The following is a 21343-nucleotide window of genomic DNA, read 5'->3' on the forward strand; positions in this document are numbered from 1 at the left end:
GCAAAACTGGCTTAAGGCCCAATTGCTGACGTTAATGCGCAGATGTTTAAGAATGTCGTTCGGAAGCAGAAACTGAAATCAAACAAACACGTTTATTTGTAACACAGTAAACGGTAAACTCGCGGTAAAGACAGTAAATACCAACGACCGCCAAATAAAATGCTACTCAAAAACTAAAAAAAAAAAAAAAGTTGCACACCTCGAAAAAAAGTCCACGTGATTTACTGACGACATTTTAACTTATGTTACCGAACTTGTGTGCGCTGCTCACGCGCACACAATTTCGGTGACGTCTTCTTTACAGATGTCGTCCTTAGTGACTTGAAATAAATGAATGGCGCTTTCGTAAGAATATTCATCTTAAGATAATGATCTGGAACAGATGTATGCAGACGGCCTTCTGTATGTGAATTAAACGCTGTTTAAGACGGTTCGACAGTTCGATCTGAATTGAAGTGAGGGAGCAGCGAAAATATACTCCAGGTATTCTAATATTCGAAATGTCGATAAGGTGAAATGTTAGTAAAATAGGTCACAGACGTAATTGAGTAAGGGGCGGAATATCAAACCTGTGGGAAAAATTAACTGCACTTTTTCCATCCTCGATATTTAACTCAAGGCAATAATGAATTACTTCAGCCATTCTCCATTTACGGGGTTACAAAACATCTGTAGATTTGTTAGCTTGACATTAAGCACTTAGTAACTTTTCCCATGCCGCTTTCCAATAATAATGATAATAATATATTTACTTATTAATGTGTTATTATAAATAGTGGTGTGTTAGTTATTCAGGCTCTTTCCGCTGGAATAAGATAAGAATTATAACAACATATTTACATTTTCGTGTTCAGTCAGTTGTTGAAGACACGTGCTTGGTGGCGCGGACAACTAAATCGGAAGAACAAGAAATAAGTAATCTTTGGAGTAATTACCTGAAATATTACTGCGGAAATGTAATTGCAAAGGTAAGCCTGGAAAGGTAAGTGTAACTGGAATGCTATAAAATTCCTTAGTTACCGTCATGACATGAACCGAATATGGTAATTTAAATTGTTCTCGAATTGCAAATGTGCAGAGCGGTGCCTTCAATATGGCCTCCGCTAACATGTACGGCGATTTAAGCAAAAAAGGAAAAGGCTTTTGTTTTTATCAGATATTTCAACTTAATTCATGTACATAAACTAAGTTGTACTAAAATGTTATATGAAGGGATACACGCAAGTGACTATTTTCACTTTCCCTCAGCTTAACAACTGAAAACAAGAAGATGGCGTCTAGAAGGACCATATGGGGTTTCTTAATTGCTTTCTGTAAGCACTTTTATGTTTATTAAAAAGGATATCAAGCCAAAAGAATAAATATTTCACATGAGTTTATTCCAAAGCAAATCACAAGCTGATATAAGACTCAAGGTATCTTGCCCTGCACTTGTTGCTTAGATGACGTTTTTAAAAGACATGTTTCGAAAGTAACCACCATCATCTTCAGTTAAAATATTTACGAAGTAATACTTTTAACTGAAGATGGCAGTAGTTACTGTCGAAACATGACGTTTAAAAATGTCATTTATTTTCCCAAATTCGTTATATCATCTGCTCTTATCTAGCCTTGTTGCTTAAATGTTTAGGTCTGAATAGAAGGCACTCGCGAGAAGATTAGGAACCTCAGCGCGATAGAAACACTTGGCGGAAGGAAACTGTTGGACGGGGACCCGAAACATGTTCCACTGCTTTTTCTTAAATTAGGTGACATCCAGCACATAGGTCCTACTTTCGTCGCTTTCACGGCTTTTCGGTCTACGATCCTTCCATGAGTAGGAACGGGCTTATAAGCCAGCAGCAGACCATGTCCGTGACATAAAAAATATTCAAATTATGCAGCGCAAGCGTTTGGCTGAGCAAAATACAGTTTAATGGCTCTTTGTTTAATTTCCAACCAAATCGTGTTGCAAAACAGTTTTTTCTCTCATTATTAAGCAACCAGCCGTATCCCCTGCGCCTAGAGAAAGCAAATTATTTTTATTGTTGATGTTCGGCATCAAAGGTGCGCTCACGTAATAATGTCATTTATATCCGTCATGAGGAGAGACAAGTTTATTAAAAATGCGTTTGTAGAAAATCTCATCGCAAGGTTAATGAATCAGTAGTGAACCGAAAGATCGAAAGAAAAGATCATATGTGTATTTTACGGAAAACAATATCTCCATACCAATTACGCGAGAACATAGGATGAGGTCTACATGTCTACAAACATAAATTTGTTATCCGCTCGTTTATTCCAATCGGTGCGCGATACATTCTCGCCGGTTAATATCTTGCACTTAATATGATGCTGAAACGAGCAATATGTTTCTTGTGCTTGATATTAAAAACCAGGAGATAAATTACGTCTAAATATCCCTGACTATTTAACAGATCAAGCGAGGTTTCAAAGTATATGCAAGTATTCCGGCTGAACCCCTCCAAAACCAAGATATAAATAGTCTGTGTGGTTTCTTTCCTTTTACTTCTTGTCGATGCGGATGTATCAGCTCTTGCAGGTGGGAAGTCATATCCTCACCTTTATCTTACTAATACAGGTTCTCACGGACATAACCAATGACGGCGTAATTTGTTATATATGGCTTTCAATGAAACGTCCCGTCGGTTCTAGTCTCCGTTCTGAACGTTTCTGGAAAATTCGAGGTGCTGTCTTGCAATGCTCCGGCGAAATTAACATATACCAAGACCCGGGCGGGGAACTTTTCTTTTTGTCCTCTCGTTTACTCTGATTCTCCTTGCAGTTGTGCCAATAGCGGAAGTAAGCCTTCAGAGAGTTGTCCCATCGTTTAACTCAAGTCAACTTTTCCAAGCTCCAAAGGGCCATTATGTAGAACTCAATTTCACCTTGGAGACGTCACATCCAACACCATGCCTTGATGATATGTACCTTGCGATTCGCGATGGATACAACAAGTCTGCCAATCTTCTTGGAAGATTTTGTGGAAGGAACATTTCTGGTATTGTGCGATCTAGTGGACAAAACTTGTGGATCAGAAAGTTTGGTTTTTCCAAGCATAAAATCAGGTTTTGGGGCTCGTACATCAACAAAACACTTAACATAACAGGTATTGTCTGCTGAAGTTACAAACTAAAACAATTTGTTTTAAAATGTTTTTAAGTCGACAGAACATGACAGAGGTGTAAGTATATGTCATTAATTTGTTCCCTTCTAGTCTACCCAAACCTTGACAACGTGGCTACAACTCAGTTTGTTCTTTTTAACCGAACCTCGTCTCTATGGTGTCCAGCACAAGGTGCACCGGCACCAATTATTGTTTGGAGAAAGAACGGCACAGTGGTACAGAACAGTACAAGTGTACAGTATCAGCTGAACATTATTGGAGAAAACTATGATAAGTACAGCTGTGAAGTGGACAGACATGAAAAAAAAGAAATTCGTCTTGTCAATGAAAGTGAGTTTATTTGGAAATATTTGATTGTAAACCCAATAGGGCTGAGAAGGAAATACACTGCACATTTGCAAAGTTTCCATGCCTCGCTGGTGAAATGAGCAAATCCTAAAGCTTTTTCACCTGCCTTCGCAACTGCGAGATTGACATTATCGTTTAAGCGACCCAACAACATTGAAATAGTATTGAGGATGCACGAGATAACGAGAGCGAAACTCAGCAAGTACAACCAAAAAACCTAAATTTCAACAAACAGCAGGTAAATAAAAACATGTTTTCTTGCCATATTCTAGGCTGCCCAAATCCTTGCAAATGCACCACAGCAGTTGGAATCATGAGTGCAGCTACCCGCATTGAATGCAGAGGAAAACATTTAAAGTCAGTTCCATGGGACTTGCCCCTTTCTACTGCGAAATTGTAAGCCTTTCAACTCTTTTTGTTTAACATGCATATACTCGTAGTTATCTTGGTGAAAATCAGATAGAGTAGCTACCATCTGGACTCTCCGACACCAACGTACATACATACATACATACATACATACGTTACTTGACCACTCCCCAGGGGGGCTTTTCAGGGCCAATTTCCACCCATCCCACCCCAGGGGAGGACAACCACTACACAGTAATCTCCTGCGCGGGAAATTAACGTCTCCTACCCCTAACCCTGCAGGAGACGGGGCCTACGGATTATTCGTCCTTAACCGAGAAGACTTGAATATCTATCCATTTTTTGATTATAGAAAGGTAGCAAATTCTCCTCATTTATTTTAAGACAATGAGTATCGGTCCAGCCGGGGCTCGAACCCTCGACCTCCCGCACAACACAATCCGGCGTTCTAACCAATTGAGCTAACCGGGAGGCGGTTTAACAAGAAGTTGAACCAAATGTCACTAAAGTTAAACATCCCAGCGGTCCGAAATCCTAACTCTTCGAATTTCATTGGCTTATTTAATTTCGGGAGCTCCAGCGGTCCGGATTTTCCCATTCAGACCCCGGGTACGGAGTAGTCCGAGTGTTACAATCTGTTGCCTAACAACCGTTTGTAATTTAATAATCGTCCTCAAAATGTAACTTCAATAGAAAACAAAAACTTACATTTCCAACTACAAAAAGAAAGAAACAACACGAAAGCAAGACGTTTTCTCGGTTTTTCTTAGCTTGATGCATATAAAAAACGAATTTAAACTTCAATCCAGGCGGAAATGTCTTCAAACCCCATTTTTGTAGTTCAAAACACGCGCTGCCTGCGAACGAAATTGTCCACTCTTCCTCGCGGCCAGAACGTCACGTGATTTTCTTTCGTGACGCTAAGTTGTGTACAGCCATCGAAACCAACATGGATTACAGAGCGGCAAAAAGAGTGATTCTATAATTTATAGAATCAGCAGAGTGACACTCGCTCAAATGAATGAATGACTCGGCTCTCACCTCCACACGTTCCGCAACTGAGTGTTTTGTGTACACAAAATTACGTCACGAAAGCCGTGAACTAGGTCCCAGATTCCGAGACAATTTTCACCAGAAAATAGTACCTTTTAGAGCGCAAAAATTCAAGTTTGAAAACGTTTCTGCCAGATTGAAGGTTAGAATCGTTTTTTTTATATGCATCAGGCTAAAAAAGACCGAGAGAAAAAATACATGTCATAGGCACTTTAAACTCACTAACCTATATACACTCATAGAGATCTAAATAACAATCAGATAGAGGAGCTGTCACCTGGAGTCTTCAACAGAAACACGGACTTAAACTACTTGTAAGTCACCAAAGTTTTGAACAACCATTATTTGTTTTCTAAGCATCTCAGCGGCCCAGAATCCTTAATCCTCAAATCTTATTGGCTTAATCCACGCGCTGCAGCGGTCCGGATTTTCCCATTCAGACCCAGGGTACGGAATGCTCCGAGTACTGCAATCTGTTGCCTAAAAACCGTTTGTAATTTAATAATCCTCCTCTAAAATTAACTCCGATGGAAAGCAAAAAACTTACATTTCCAACTACACAAAGAAACAAATAACAGGAAAGCAACACGTTAAACTCACTAACCTGTATATACTCGTAGAGATCTACAGAACAATCAGATAGAGGAGCTGCCACCTGGAGTCTTCAACAATAGCACGGAGCTGAACCACTTGTAAGTCATCAAAGTTTTGAATAACCATTATTTTTTTTCCAAGGCATCTCAGTTGTCCAGAATCCTTAATTCTCGAGTCTTATTGGCTTGTTCCGCGCGCTCCAGCAGTACGGACTTTCCGAGTATTTCAATTTGTGGCCGTTTATAATTTAATTATTCTCCACAAAAGTAACTCAGAAAGTTAAAACGCGAGGTGTTTACAGTTGATCACTGGAAATTTCTTTCATTTAAAATCCTAATTTTCCTAAAAAATTTCTCCGTTATAAATCGTTAAGCAAAGTTTTGAGTCCTTCTGCAAATACACACTCCAGGCAAGTTACTCGAATGTAGGCATTTCTAGCATACATTGCACTACAGAAAACTCTGTAATTGTCAGTTGCCAGATCATGATCGATACTTATAAAGAGAAAATGTCTCAAAGTTTGTTTGCCTTCTAATCGCCTTTATCATTACGCTAATAAAAGTATTTCTGTGAAAGTTTTTCTCTTTTCTCCACTGTCTACTCGCTAAAAAGGTTAATCGGTTCATGAAGGAGCTTACAGTTACAACAGCCCTAAATCATTGGGTTCCTTTTGGGAAGCATTTCGTCAAAATTCTCTAACTTAATTAAGTGGTCTATAATAAACTGATACGTATATGAGAACGATCCTTCGCAGTAAAGCACTATTTGAGCAATAGTGGAAATCAGACCTGAAAAAAATTTCAGGCCTGTACGGGATTCGAACCACTGACCTCTGCGATACTAGTGCAGCTAGTATCGCAGAGGTCAGTGGTTCGAATCCCGTACAGGCCTGAAATTTTTTTTTTTTCAGGTCTGATTTCCACTATTGCTCAAATAGTGCTTTACTGCGAAGGATCGTTCTCATATACGTCTCATAACCGCAGTTCACACATATGTTTCATATGTTTGTTGTTGTTTGATTTATCATCTACGGGTTTATATCGAATTAATTTGATGGCCTGCTCCCAGTTGGCTTGTTAGCTCAATTGGTAGAGCGCTGCACTAGTATCGCAGAGGTCAGTGGTTCGAATCCCGTACAGGCCTGAAATTTTTTTCAGGTCTGATTTCCACTATTGCTCAAATAGTGCTTTACTGCGAAGGATCGTTCTCATATACGTCTCATAACCGCAGTTCACACATATGTTTCATATGTTTGTTGTTGTTTAATAAACTGATAATTACTCACTAAAATAGAATATAGGGGAAAACGGCGAGCTAAGACTTCCAAACTACGTGAATGTATCAGGGTTTCTACGTTTTTAGCGAACTTGCTTTATTTGTTTGCGTGAGGTATTCTCCATGGCTTGTGTCCAAGGGGCGGAGGGGAGGGGGGAGAGACGGAAAGGGAGAACACAAATGAAGGTCGTACATGCATGTGTTCTCTCTCAGATCTCAATGTTACGGCTCTGTAGTTCCCGTCTCTTCCCTCTGTTTATTAATAGAACACTGATAATTTCTTGTGAGACAAAGTTTCAACACTTGCAGATGGTTACGTAATAACAAGATCAAGAAGTTGCGAGGTGACTCCTTTTCTCAGTTAGTCAAGCTGAAAAGGCTGTGAGTGAAAAGTATATCCGTTTTTACATATATCAGGGCACCCATTTTTAGCTCTCCTATGAAATTCATTTTGAGAATATGTACAACAACAATACACAGGAAGTTAAATGTTTCACCTCAATGCGGAATACATTTTCCTTTTAGAGACTTGGGTACAAACCAAATAGAGGAGCTGCCACCTGAAGTCTTCCACAACAACACGGAGTTGGTCAAACTGTAAGTAACTAATACCTATACCTAAGCTTGTGCTAATTTTAATGACGCGCGATGTGACAAGAATTGCAATTAACAAATGGTAAACAGCACAGCGTACACTATTGAGTTATGGATGCACGCGGGAGGTTGCTAAGCACGAAAGAAGCGTAAGAGTCGCTCGAGGCGATAGCCGAGAGCGACTCTAGCTTCTTGATTGCTTAGCAAACCTCCCAAGTGCATCCATAACTCAATAGTGTACGCTGTGCTGTTTACCATTTGTTTTATAACATAACATTGATACATTGTAGCTAAAGAGTTCCCTTTTATTTAACAAATCTTGCGTGACCAGAAAAAACAAGCGCGCACGGAAAAATAGTCTTTGCATTTGCTCACGTCACCAGCGTACACCCATGGGCAAATGGGGGACGCTAAATTGACCAATCAGAGCGCGTGCTTTACTTTGGTTATGTTATAATATAACACATGCATGGTAGGTTAGTGAACCATATAGGTAATGGAATAGGGTTGGAGGGTTTTCAGATCGGTAATATTGGCAGAGAGGAGTAGGGCATCCTTCCATCTTCATAAATGACAACATACTGAAATTTTCAAATTCCATTTTCCAATTTTTATCGGTAAATTTGTTTCATTTGGAAACGCGAAGTATTCTGGGTTGCCAACGTGGAAAGGGGAGGCAGATAGAGCGCGAAATGTGATCGTCTTTGAAGGTTTTCCCTCTCAGGCGACAACTTTCAGGTTCCGTACTACGCACCACTTTCCCTAGTTTTACCAGTTTAGCTGTCGTATTTTCCTATATGATGGTAAGACAAAGTTCTTAACGTTTACAGATGGTTAGACGGTAATAAGATCAAGAAGTTGAGTGGTGATTTGTTTTCTCAGTTAATCAAGCTGCAGTGGCTGTAAGTGAAAATTCATACTCTTATATCAGCCATTTTATGTTTCAGAACGTACCATTTCTTACAGAAAATAGAATTAAAAAAGTTAACTACCGGAAACCTAGTACGGGATTGAATTAATTTCCTGAAGATTTGAAAAAACGGTGATAATTAACGGACGTTTAAAAAGTTCCAAGCAAAAACTCATTAGGTATCATTTTTATACGAACCTAAAGGAGAACCAGATAGAGGAGCGTTCATTTCCAACTACACAAAGAAACAAACAACAGGAAGGCAACACGTTAAACTCACTAACCTGTATATACTCTTGGAAGCCTTTAAATGACTTCTATCATTATACTAAATTAATAAAAATATTTTTGTGAAAGTCTCTCTCTTTTCTCCGCTATCTACTCGCTAAAAAATTGATCGGTTCATGAAGGTTGAGTTTACCGTTACTACAGCCCAAAATCACTCGGTTCCTTTTAGGAAGCATTTCGTCAAAATTCTCTTACTTAATCAAGTGGTCTATAATAAACTAAAAATTACTCACTAAAAGAGTATACAGGGGATTACGGCGAGCTAAGACTTCGAAAATACGCGAATGTTCCAGGGTTTCTACGTTTTTAGCAAATTTGACAGAAAGGGAGAACACAAAAGAAAGTCGTACATGCATGTGTTCTCTCTCAGATCCCAATGTTACGGCTGTGTAGTTCCCGCCTCTTCCCTCTGTTTATCAATAGAACACTGATAATTTCTTATGAGACAAAGTTTCAACACTTCCAGATGGTTACGTAATAACAAGATCAAGAAGTTGCGAGGTGACTCCTTTTCTCAGTTGGTCAAACTGAAAAAGCTGTGAGTGAAAAGTATATCCGTTTTTATATGGATAAGAACACCCATTTTTAGCTGACTATTAATGAAGTCATCTTAAGAAAATATAAAACAACAATACACAGCAAGCTAAAAGTTTCACTTCAATGCCGGATATATCCTCTTTTAGGGACTTGGGTACAAACCAAATAGAGGAGCTACCATCTGAAGTCTTCCACAACAACACAGAGTTGGTCAAACTGTAAGTAACTAAGGTCTATACCTCTGCTTGTGCTTATTTTATTGAAGCGCGATGTGACAAGAATTGCTACATAACTCATGCATGGTAGGTTAGTGAACCATGAAGGTAATGGAATAGGGTTGGAGGGTTTTCAGATCGGCAATATTGACAGAGAGGAGTAGAGCATCCTTCCATCTTCATAAATGACAATATACTGGAATTTTCAAATTCCATTTTCCAATTTTTATCGGTAAATTTGTTTCATTTGCAAATGCGAAGTATTCTGCGTTGCCAACGTGGAAAGGGGAGGCAGAAAGAGGGCGAAATGTGATAGTCTCTGAAGGTTTTCCCTCTCAGGTGACAACTTTCAGGTTCCGTACTACCCACCTCGTTCTTTAGTTTTACCAGTTTAGCAGTCGCATTTTCCTATATGATGGTAAGTCAAAGTTTTCAACATTTACAGATGGTTAGACGGTAACAAGGTCAAGAAGTTGAGTGGTGATTTATTTTCTCAGTTAATGGAGCTGCAATGGCTGTAAGTGAAAATTGGTACTCTTATATCAGCCATTTTGTGTTTCAGATCGTGCCATTTCTTACAGAAAATAAAATTGAAAAAGTTAACGATCGCAAACCTAGTACAGGACTGAATTAATTTCCTCAAGATTTGAAGAGATGCCGATAATTAACGGACGTTTAAAAAGTTCCACCCAAAAATTCATTATGTATTATTTTTATAGGAACCTAAAGGAGAACCAGATAGAGGAGCTACCATCAGGAATCTTCAGCGACAACACTGAATTGGTCAAATTGTAAGGCGGTTAACAAGTTTGTGCTCGATTTTGACAAGTTGTTTTTTTACTGTCATGATCGTTATCGTTATTAATTATAAAATAATCGACATACTGTTTAACGAAACCATAGTCGTCGTGAGAGAGGGAACATTACTTTTGTGTTCATCATCGCGAAAACCACAATAGAAAAGCGACTGACAAAAAAAAGCGTACTATAGTTATATTTACCCTCTATGACGTTCTATTTCCCTAGTCTTGGTTCGTTATTTAAATTTGAAAACTGAGAGCAATTGTACATGCTTTGACTGCTTTATCTTGTTATCCACCAATAGATGGTTAAATAAAAACAACATCACAAAGTTGCGTGGTGATTTATTTACTCCATTAGTCAAGCTGCAGAGGCTGTAAGTGGAGAACCTTTGAATATCTATCGCTGATCAAGTCTTGGACAATGTAGAGTGTTTATTAGATGATCAAGATATATTTAGCACACAATACTCCGTGATGTTTTATTCTACTTTTATTTAAGAAAGTAGATTTACAACACGATTGATTAATAGGGATTGTCCTTACAGTGGTAATTATAAAGCTGTGTAACGCAATACATTACAGATAGTAACTAGTTGATCCTTCTTTATTCTCCGACTCCAAGTGTCGTAGTCATAGACTTCTTCAGGAAGTTTTACAAGTACAACTAAACGCCTGTGTTTATAAGCCAGAGTTACGGGGGCCAATGACCATAGAGGCTTGGCCGGACTTACCAACAGGAACAGGCAAAGTTTTGTGAAAAATTTTAAAACGTGTAAGGCTAGGTGACAAAAATATTTTGGGGACCACGGTTTTAAAGGCGTTTAGAGGTGTTTTTACAGGCGTTTAGTTATACTAGTAAAACTCCCTGAAGAAATCTACGACAGTTAGACGGAACGCGTTAGAGAATAAAGAAGTTTTACAACTACTGTTCGCAGAATTTCTGCTCACTAGTTTATATTTAAAAAATTGCGAGGTGACTCCTTTTCTCAGTTGGTTAAGCTAAAAAGGCTGTGAGTAAAAAGTATATCCGTTTTTACATACATGAGAGCACACGTTTTTAGATGACTATTATAGTATTAATCTTGAGAAAATATACAACAACAATAAGGAGGAGGTTAAATGTTCAACCTCAGTGCAGGATGTATCCTCCTTTTAGGGACTTGGATACAAACCAAATAGAGGAGCTACCACCTGAAGTCTTCCACAACAACACAGAGTTGGCCGAACTGTAAGTAAACAATGTCTATACCAATGCTTGTGCTTATTTTATTGACGCGCGATGTGACAAGTATTGCTACTTGTCACATCACATCTTACTAACCTACTCACGCATGGTAGGTTAGTGAACCATGAAGGTAATGGAATAGGGTGGGAGGGTTTTCAATAGACTGGAATTTTCAAATTCAACTTTCTAATTTTTATCGGTGAATTTGTTTCATTTGCTAACGCGAGGTATTCTGGGTTGCCAACGTGGAAAGGGGAGGCAGTGAGCGCGAAATGTGATCGTCTTTAAAGGTTTTCCCTCTCAGGTGACAAATTTCAGGTTCCGTACTACCCACCTCGTTCGCTGCGCTTACTTGTTCGATTGTTTTTTGATACATTACAACTCGCGAATAAAAATCGTTTGTGCGCTCTTTATATGGAATAATCTCAGTCTATATCTTACTGAGAGCAACACATTTCTGAAAGACAGAAAATACGAACCTTTCATACATGAAATAGTCTACTTGGCGTTTTGCGTAAGAGTCGCTTGCAGCGTTAACTATTGCGCAATCGCATTGCATCACAAGTTTCGAAAAGATTTAATTACCTAATAAGCTAGCCCATAATCGTGAGTGACGAACCTTACTTTTATGTTCACTGTCGCGAGAAAGCGAGAACCCTAAGAGATATTTTTTAACGACTGCGAAAGACTTCACCATGTTCATTGCACTATTCTCAATAGACGTGTACTATACTTACCATCTATTCGTCTAGTCTATCAAATTTAAAAATTTCGAGCAGTTTTTTTCTCCATTGTCTTGCTAACCTAAAGCAACGTTTTTAAACTCTTGTAGGGGGTTAAACAATAACAAAATCAAGAAATTGAGTGGTGATTTATTTACTACTTTAGTCAAGATTCAGATTCTGTAAGTGTGGAACCTTTGAATATTTATCGCGCAGAAAGTCTTAGACAATAACCAGTTGATCCTTAACGAGAATGTGGAATTTGTCGGCAGTCATCCACCTTGAGCATAGACCCTGGTTAACCATCAATTTACTTGAAAAGCCTTAACTGACTTCAGATGATCTTTGAATGTAAACTTCACATACCGACGATGAAGTTTTTTTAAGCACAATTGGTAGTAATGTTGCAATCTGATTGGCCAGTTTGCCGTAGTCAAGCAAGACGTGTCACGTAATGCATTGATCAGCTCGTCAATACTGACGTCCATATTGCGGTAAAAACGAAACGACAGTGGTTTAGCGTGGTCTGTACTCTTATCGACAACGATATTCGTCATCGTACCTTGGACAAAATTTGTTGCGGATTCCAACAGGATTTTGACCATTGTTATGACGAATATCGTTGTCGATAAGAGCACAGACCACGCTCAACCGCTGTCGATCCGTTAAGTATTCAAAATTCTTTACAGGACGTACCTGGTTTACAGCGTGAAATTGGGTCTCTTTTGAGTGATTGGAGGCACCGATCAATCCATGTCGATGGTCCAATTTCTAATCTCTATCTTATGCAGCGTCCTTTGCTGACATGAACACTTTGCTCTGCTTTTCAACGATTGTCACAATTTCTTATTTTTCTGATTGAAAACAAAACCTTAAATGTACAACCACCCAAAAACAATAAACAAGAGCAAAGCAAGACGTTCAACTCACTGACCTGTATATGCTTGTAGACAACTAGCTGAAAATCAGATAGAGGAGTTACCACTTGGACTCGTGGACACCAACAAGAAGTTGAACCAGTTGTAAGTCACTAATGTTTATTGTAGCCATTTATTGTTTTCCCGAACATCTCAGCGGTCCGGAATCCTAACTACTCGAATTTCATTGGCTAATTTAATTTCGCGCGCTCCGGCGGTCCGGATTTTCCCATGCAGACCCCGGGTGCAGAACGCTCCGAGTATTGCAATCTGTTGCCTAATAACCGTTTGTAATTTAATAATCCTCCTGAAAAAGTAACTCCGATGGAAAACAAAAACTTACATTTACAACTCCAAAAAGAAACAAACGACAGGAAAGGAAGACGTTAAACTCACTAACTTGTATAAACTCGTAGACATCTGGATGGCAATCAGATAGAGGAACTGCCACATGGAGTCTTCAACAACAACACGGAGCTGAAGTTCTTGTAAGTCACCAAAGTTTTGAGTAACCATTATTTTTTTCCAAACATCTCAGCGGTCCGGAATCCTTACTCCTCGAATCTTATTGGCTTATTCGCGCGCTCCAGCGGTCCTGACTTTCCGAGTATTTCAATTTTTGGCCGTTTATAATTTAATCATTCTCCACAAAAAGTAACTTAGAAAGTTAAAACGCAAGGTGTTTACAGTTGATCACTGTAACTTTCATTTATTTGATATCTTAATTCTTGTAAACAATTTGTCCGTTATAAATCGTCAAGCAAAGTTTGAGTCCTTCTGCAAATAAACAATTAAGTTCCTCGAATTTGGGCACATCTACCATACATTGCACTACAGAAAACGATTCGGAAGGAATTCAATGAAGGAATTCAATTCTTGGCCACGACGAACTCAATGCGTTAAATGACTACTTTGGTGACCTATGTACTGACCACGCCTACATAAAGCCAACACCTCTGGAGATTAGTGAAGACCAGGAAGTCCCAGAAATCTCAGAGCGACAAGTCCTGAATTCTCTCATGCGTATAAAGAAAACAGCAACCGGACCAGATGGTATCCCGTACACTCTATGGAAAGACTACGCCGAGCTATTCGTTCCAGTTATCACCAGGATTTGGAATCTGTCTCTTAGAACACACGCCTGGCCTTTCTCTTGGAAAAAGTCAGACCTGAACCCCTTGCCGAAGGTTGATCTACCTAAGGGAATATCAGACTTCCGCGGAATGAATGTGACACCTGTCATCGCAAGGTGCTTTGAGAAAGCTGTCTAAGGAACACACGCAAGGGAGACCTTCGATGAACATTCTGGGATCTCACAGTTTTCATACATAGAGGGAGGGAGCTGTTCGAATGCTCTACTGACTATCCAACATACTGTCAATCAATGTCTTGATATCCCAGAGTGCAAAGCGGTACGCCTATTTCAGCCAGGCTTTTGACACTTTGAAACACGATCTCCTCTCACACAAATTGAAGCAACTCCGCCTAAGCTCTTATATAATTAACTGGTATCTAAGCTTTTTGGAAGACAGGCAGCAGAGAGTCATTAGCAATAGATTTATTGGTAAATGGAAAAGTGTCAACAAAGGTACCACCCAAGGAAGTGTCAACGGGCTGCACTTGTTCAATGTCTTTCTCAGTGATTTAGAGATACACTTGGACAATAAGAGCGTACTGGTAAAATATGCTGATGATACAACCATTATCTCGCCTGTGATAAGTGATAATGACAATTCTATCGCACTGATTAATCAGTTTTCCCAGTGGTTTAGAAATAATGATATGAGTAGTAATCTATCTAAGTGCAAGGAAATCATTTTCCGCAAGAAAGGTTGTACAATAGAGTTTCCTATTGTGTCTGGAATACCACAGACAAAAGAGCTTACTATTTTAGGGGTAACATTTCAGGAAGATAGCAGGTTTATAACACATATTCGGGAAAAACTAATCAACGCAAACAAGTGCCTGTTCATTTTAAGATCTTTAAGGAAAGAAGGGTACAATCAGGCCGAAGTAGACCATCTGTTTCTAAATCTGGTTCTACCAAATATGTTATACGGGCTGCCCGTATTTGGCGCTGTAAATTCCGAATTAACAACAATCCAATTTTTCTTAGATCGATGTTATAAGCGCAAGTATGCATCCGACCACATTAATGTCTATGAATCGTTAGATCAAGAAGACATACGTGTCTTCAAGAATGTTTTTAATAATACAACACACCCTTTAAGAGCTATAATGCCAAAAAAGAAATCAACCAAGTACAATCTGAGGAAAGAGACAAGTCACCATCCTAAAATAAACACTGATAGGTTCAAAAACACGTTTGTCAACCGCTTAATTTTTAAACATAATCTAGTCTTATAATTTTTATCATGACTTTCTCTGTAATTTATATATATAGTTTCTTTTAATGTTGTAACATAGGATATGTGATTATTTATCTTATGCCTCAATAAAGATTCATTTCAAATTCAATTCAATTAAAAGCCGCATTAAATCCCTTTGCGTCCAGCTGGAAAATTGTGTCATTTGACTTAAGTTTTTCGGTGGAGAAAAGACAAGATCATGATTTACAAACGCCACTGCAATAAACAAATAAACAGATTCTCCAAACTTCAAAACATACATTTTGAAATTCCTTTCAACGACTTTCCTTGCCATTTAAAACTAAACAGAGTTAAATCTTTAAAGATGAATCTTGGCTGGAATTGAATAATACTTTCCGTAGGATCACTGACTGTTTTTGTTGAGAAGCTTGTCGCGATATTCATTCAACAAGTGTTTGTTTGCCATTTAATCGAAAGTGTCCGTGCGCTTTTTTTCGCTCTGTAATTGTCAGTTGCCAGATCATTACCGATACTTATAAACAGAAAACGTTTTTTTGGAAGCCTTTAAATCACCTCTATCCTTATACTAATAAAAATACTTTTGTGAAAGTCTCTCTCTTTTCTCCGCTATCTACTCGCTAAAAAATAGATCGGTTCACGAAGGAGCTTACCGTTACTACAGCCCTATATCACTGGGTTCCTTTTGATAAGCCTTTCGTTAAAAATCTCTTAATCAAGAGGTCGATGAGGAACTGAAAGTTACTCACTACAAGAGATCACTATTCCGTGGGAATCTGTTGAAATTACCCTACAGCACATACTATTTTAAATAGCCGACTCTAAGAAGCTCTAAATTAGTAACTAAGAAAAGACCTTAGAATCAGGGAATATCAGTAATTTTCGTAGAGACTCAAAATACAACCAAATAAGGATTTACCAGCTGGAGTCTTCAATGACAACACCGAATTGGTCAACTGGAAATAGACTACGAGTAGTTTTCCTTTTTCGAGGAAATCAGTCGCGCAAGTCTAAAAATTCAGGGAAAAAAATTGCTGTTACCGCACGGTGCAGAACTGTTGGAGTGCGCCAAACTCCCAGAGTTCCACGTGGTGTGGTAATATCAAATCTTTTTTTCTTGACTTTCTTGAAAAATTTGATCCCGTGTTAGCACACGGCGCAGAACTATGGGAGTGAGGCGACTCCAAGAACTCCGTGCGGCGTGCTTACATAAATTTTTTTCCACGCTGATTTTCTTGACTTGCGCAACAGATTTTGCCTAAAGAGGAGGGTTTTCTCGTAGTATAACTTACAAGGCAGTAAACAAGTTTATAGTTAACTTAAATATTTTACTATTATCCTTATCTTCATATTTATTATTTATATTTATTGATTATAAAATACTCAAGGATTGTCGAACGACAACTTGTTGCATTATGATTTAATTACTGAGTCAGTCAAGCCATAATCCTTTTGTGTGACGAACCTTACTTTTAGGTTCATCATCACGAGAACCCTAAAAGATATTTCTTAGCGACTGAGAAAGACTTCATCATGTTCGCATCACAACTCTCAATGGACGCGTACGATGGTTATATTTACTCTCTATTTGCCTAGGCTATTAAAATTTAAAAATTTTGAGCAGTTCTTCCTGCATTGTCTTGTTATCGTAAAGAAACGTTCTTAAACTCTTTTAGGTGGTTAAACAAAAACAAAATCAAGAAGTTGCGTGGTGATTTATTTACTCATTTAGTCAAGCTTCAGTGGCTGTGAGCGAAGAGCTCATGAATATCTAGTGTTGATAGCGTCTTGGATAATAACCAGAGATTGTGGAATGTGTCAACAGTCATCCACCATGAGCATAGAATCTTGTTTATCATTAATGTAGGCCTCTAAACACGTCTCAGAGAACTTCGTATACCGGCAATATACTTCGAGTCAAAATTGTTGTGTAGTCGTACGTGTTAAAAGAGCTAAACTGGGTCTCTCTTTTGGGTGATCGTAGGCACTATGCCGATTATTCAATTTCTAATCTAAGGCCTATGCACCGTCCTTTGCTGTGACTGTCGTTTTGTTTTAGGTTAAGTCCGGCTTAATAACTTAAGACAGGTTACATTTTCCAATGACAAACAAAACCTTGACTTTACGACCACGAAAAGATACAAACAAAAGCAACACAAGACGTTCAACTTACAAACCTGTATGTTCTCGTAGAAAACTCGATGCCAATCAGATTGAGGAGCTACCACCTGGAGTCTTCAATGGGAACACGGAGTTGACCGAATTGTAAGTCCCCAAAGTTTAAAATAATCAGATAATACTCTATTGAAATGTTACATCGGTTTATGCTAATATATTTCTTAGCATGAGTTAGAACTCTCTTCATTTAGTGGGCGACGAGGAACTGAGAACTACTTACACTAAAAGAGAACACTCTTCTGTGGAAATCTGTTCAAATTACCCTACAGCACATACTATTTTGAACAACCAACTGTAAAAGGCTGTATTAGCAACTATATTTGAAAAGACCTCAAAATCAGGGAATATCAGTCATTTTCCTAGTGACTTAAGAACAACCAAATTAAGGATTTACCTCCTCGACTCTTTAATAAAAAAACCGAGTTGGTCAACTTGAAATAGACTACAAGCAATCCCTCCTTTTCGGCAAAACTCATCGCGCAAGTCAGGAAAATCAGCGAAAAAAATGGACGTAACGCTTACATTTCACCTCTTTTCGCCTGGACTATTATAGTTGAAAAATTTCGAGCAGTTCTTCGTGCTTTGTCTTTTTACCCTCAAGAAACGTTTTTAAGCACCTTTAGGCGGTTAAGCAATAACACAATCAAGGAATTTGAAAATTTTGAGCAGTTCTTTCTGCTTTGTCTTTTTACCCTAAAAAGACGTTTTTAAACTCTTGTAGGTGGTTAAACAAAAACCAAATCAAGAAGTTGCGTATTGATTTATTTGCTCATTTAGTCAAACTTCAGTGGCTGTAATTGAAGAGCCCATGAATATTTATTACTGATAGAGTCTTGGATAATAACCAGAGATTGTGGAATGTGTCAACAGTCATCCGCCATGAGCATAGAATCTGGTTAATCATTAATTTTACTCAAAAAGGCCTTAAACTCATTTCAGAGAATCAGTGAAAGGAAACTTCGCTCACGGACAATATAGCTTTATTCAAAATTTTGTACAGTAGGTACCTGTTTAAAAGTGTGAAATTGGGTCTCCTCTTTGGAGGCACCGTCGATTGTCGATTCTTCAATTTCTTATCTTAAACTTCAGCATCCTTTTCTGCCACCATTGTTTTGTCTAAGGTTGAGTCCGGCTTGAGACTAATTGCGCGATATAAAATATACCAATTCCAAAATGTATCGTTTGTCTCGAAAAGAGAAATACCCAACAACAACATTAGTAGAAAAGACGTTAAACCCATAATTATTATCAACCATGAAATGGTTGAAAATAACCATTCATTCATGTGCGGTTGGCTCAACCAGTCGAGCAATGTTAGTCGACGCTTCTATGACGAGTACACTTTGTTACAAAATCTTGCATTTTCCGATTCATCTCAAAGCCTTAAATTAACAACCTCAAAAGGAAGCAACAAAAGTAACGTTTAACTTACTAACCCGTATGTTCTCGTAGAAATCTCGGCGTCAATCAGATAGAGGAGCTACCACCTGGAGTCTTCAATAAGAACGCGGAGTTGACCGACTTGTAAGTCACCAATCTAATTACCACTCAATACTGTATTGAAATGTTATACCTGCTCAATACTGATATTTACATGGCAAGAGTTAGAATTCTCCTTATCTTGTGGTCGATAAGGAAATGAAAATTACTTATTAAAAGGGAACACTAGCAATCTGTTCAAATTTCCCTACAGAAAATACTATGTTAAACAACCGACTCTTAAAAGATAGATTAGAGACTTAGAACGGACGTTAAAATCAGGAATAATAGTCATTTTCGTAGGGTGTGATGCAACGACCAAATAAAGGATTTATCTCCTGGAATCCCTCCTTTTCGGGAAAATCCGTCTCGCAATACAAGAAAATCAGCTAAAAGAAATGGATGTTTGCGTACTGCGCGGAAATCTGGGAGTGTACCTCACTTTCAGCGGTCTGTGTGATGTAATAACATCAGGTGTTTTTTTTTGCTGATTTTCTTGACATGTGCAACGAATTTCGCCGAAGGAAGGAATTTCTCGTTATCTAACTTGTAGGTGTTTAACAAATCCATTGTGCAAAAACGCATTCAATACTATTATTATCAGTGTCGATATCGTTACTAATTCTTAAATACTCAAAGGATGTTTTACGACAACAAATTGCGTGGTGATTCAATTACTTATTACTTTAGAATTGCCGGCTACTGCGAATAATCTCACCATTACCACTCCTAGAACGCTTGTATTACTTTTTACCAAAAATTGACAAATCTAACAACCCAGCTCGACTCGTTGTCTTGGCCTACAGTTGTCCCACTAAACCTGTTTCCAGCTATTTAGACAAAATTATGGCTCCCAACGTGAAAACTTTACCATCAGGTATTAAAGACAGCAAACACGCACCCGAAATTTTTAGACTTTAATTTTATTGTTGAAGACAAACTTCTTTTGACCATGGATATTACATCTCTCTACTTATGCTGTCATTCCCAAATGCGAAGGTCTCCTGGGCTTCAAACACTTTTTTGATCAAGGCACTATTAAGAAACCTGTTTCTGTCGTTCAGGCGGGCCACCATCGCGCCCAACTAATTGATCGACAATCAGCACTACAAACGTCACATAAGGAAACTACTGACCACATTCTATTCACTCTCACATTTCACCCTCACAACCACGCAGTTAAATCCATCATTCTTAAAAAATTTAAATAACTTCAAAACGATTCAGAGACCGGTACTATCTTTTCACAACCTCCACTTACTTCATTCAAAAGCTTCAAAAACATAGGCAACTTTTTGGTCAGAAGTTCACTACAAACAAATGATCAGCCCGCAAGTTTTAAATGCACTCGCGCACGATGCAAAAGTTGTCCTTTCATTCATAAAGTTAGAAAACATCGGGACCCACACGATCAATTAAGATTACTGATTACTTCACGTGCACCTCCGCCAAAGTCATCTATTGCATAACTTGCACTTATTACAAAAAGATATTCATTGCTGAAAAAGGACGACAACAAAGGCCGGGTTGATCGATAGGGGTTAACGTTAGTCTAGGGGTTTAAAGTTAACCTTGCCTTTAATTTCTCTTGTAAGGGGGCGTGTACAAGAGCTAGCGTTTAGTTGGGTTTTATATCAATATGACTCGAAACTAATGGGGAAAAAATACAAAAGAATAATTCCTTTGTAGAGCTATAAGTCTAAATTAAAACTTTATACTAGCCCCAGGTTAGGTTAACCGTGTTTTGAACAACCCTGCTCAGATGACCGATTCCGAGAACACCTTCACGACAATAGAAAGGAATGACAGGGACGCATTAAAACGAGTCGCTAGACAATTTAATCTGACTTATCATACTAAGCAGCATATCGCAGTCTGCAGATTTTCCTTACAATTATGTAGTTCGAAAAGCCGCAAAAGTCTGGAACAAAAGTTTATCTTTCAAATCGGCACTGTTAATCCCCACGGTATCAACGAACGCTTTTCATTCAACTAATTTAGTCTTTTTTTTTTCTCGTTACCATGTTCCCACTAATAGCGTAACTCCATTTTTGCGTGTTGACACACGCACAACCTGCAATTCCTCCATTGCTCTGACGAAGGGCTAACGCTCGAAACGTCAGCTTTGAAACTCTTTCGGTGGTCAATTTACATTATTAACTCAGTTGATAAAACGAAAATGACCTTGTTATAATCGTTGTAAGCAAAGAACCTTGCTTGAAACACAACAGATATTTGTTAGTGACTGAGAAAACCCTCTATACTCCTAGAATATCAAAATCTGAAAACTTTGAGAAGTTCTTTATGTTTTATCTTGTCACCCTCAAGAAACGTTTTCTAAACTTTTATAGGTTGTTAAAA

The 21343-nt window shown here is 38.4% G+C and overlaps 2 protein-coding genes across 2 annotated transcripts; both read left to right on the top strand.

The window, feature by feature from the left end:
• Nucleotides 1-372: 372 nt before the first annotated feature.
• Nucleotides 373-7367, top strand: LOC148743458 (uncharacterized). The gene is made up of 9 exons (XM_088739019.1): nt 373-483; nt 855-982; nt 1249-1313; nt 2786-3109; nt 3218-3457; nt 3748-3871; nt 5140-5211; nt 5518-5589; nt 7292-7367. The coding sequence occupies exons 3-9, from the start codon at nt 1271-1273 to the stop codon at nt 7365-7367; spliced, it is 951 nt and encodes a 316-aa protein (XP_088595145.1). The 5' UTR covers nt 373-483; nt 855-982; nt 1249-1270.
• A 7392-nt stretch (nt 7368-14759) lies between these two features.
• Nucleotides 14760-15389, top strand: LOC148743459 (uncharacterized). The gene has a single exon (XM_088739457.1). It carries the CDS (start codon nt 14760-14762, stop codon nt 15342-15344), a length of 585 nt encoding a protein of 194 aa, XP_088595583.1. The 3' UTR covers nt 15345-15389.
• Nucleotides 15390-21343: the final 5954 nt, after the last annotated feature.

Source organism: Stylophora pistillata, chromosome 1 (assembly GCF_964205215.1).
Source record: "Stylophora pistillata chromosome 1, jaStyPist1.2, whole genome shotgun sequence".
NCBI lineage: Eukaryota > Metazoa > Cnidaria > Anthozoa > Scleractinia > Pocilloporidae > Stylophora > Stylophora pistillata.

What these genes read in the sequence shown, in the direction of transcription:
- LOC148743458 (XM_088739019.1), top strand. Translation starts at nt 1,271, where the DNA reads ATGGCGTCTAGAAGGACCATATGGGGTTTCTTAATTGCTTTCT. An exon ending in GGGTTTCTTAATTGCTTTCT is followed by an intron (nt 1,314 to 2,785) that starts GTAAGCACTTTT and finishes TTCTCCTTGCAG; the next exon opens with TTGTGCCAATAGCGGAAGTA. An exon ending in AACACGGACTTAAACTACTT is followed by an intron (nt 5,212 to 5,517) that starts GTAAGTCACCAA and finishes ATATACTCGTAG; the next exon opens with AGATCTACAGAACAATCAGA.
- LOC148743459 (XM_088739457.1), top strand. Translation starts at nt 14,760, where the DNA reads ATGAGTAGTAATCTATCTAAGTGCAAGGAAATCATTTTCCGCAAGAAA.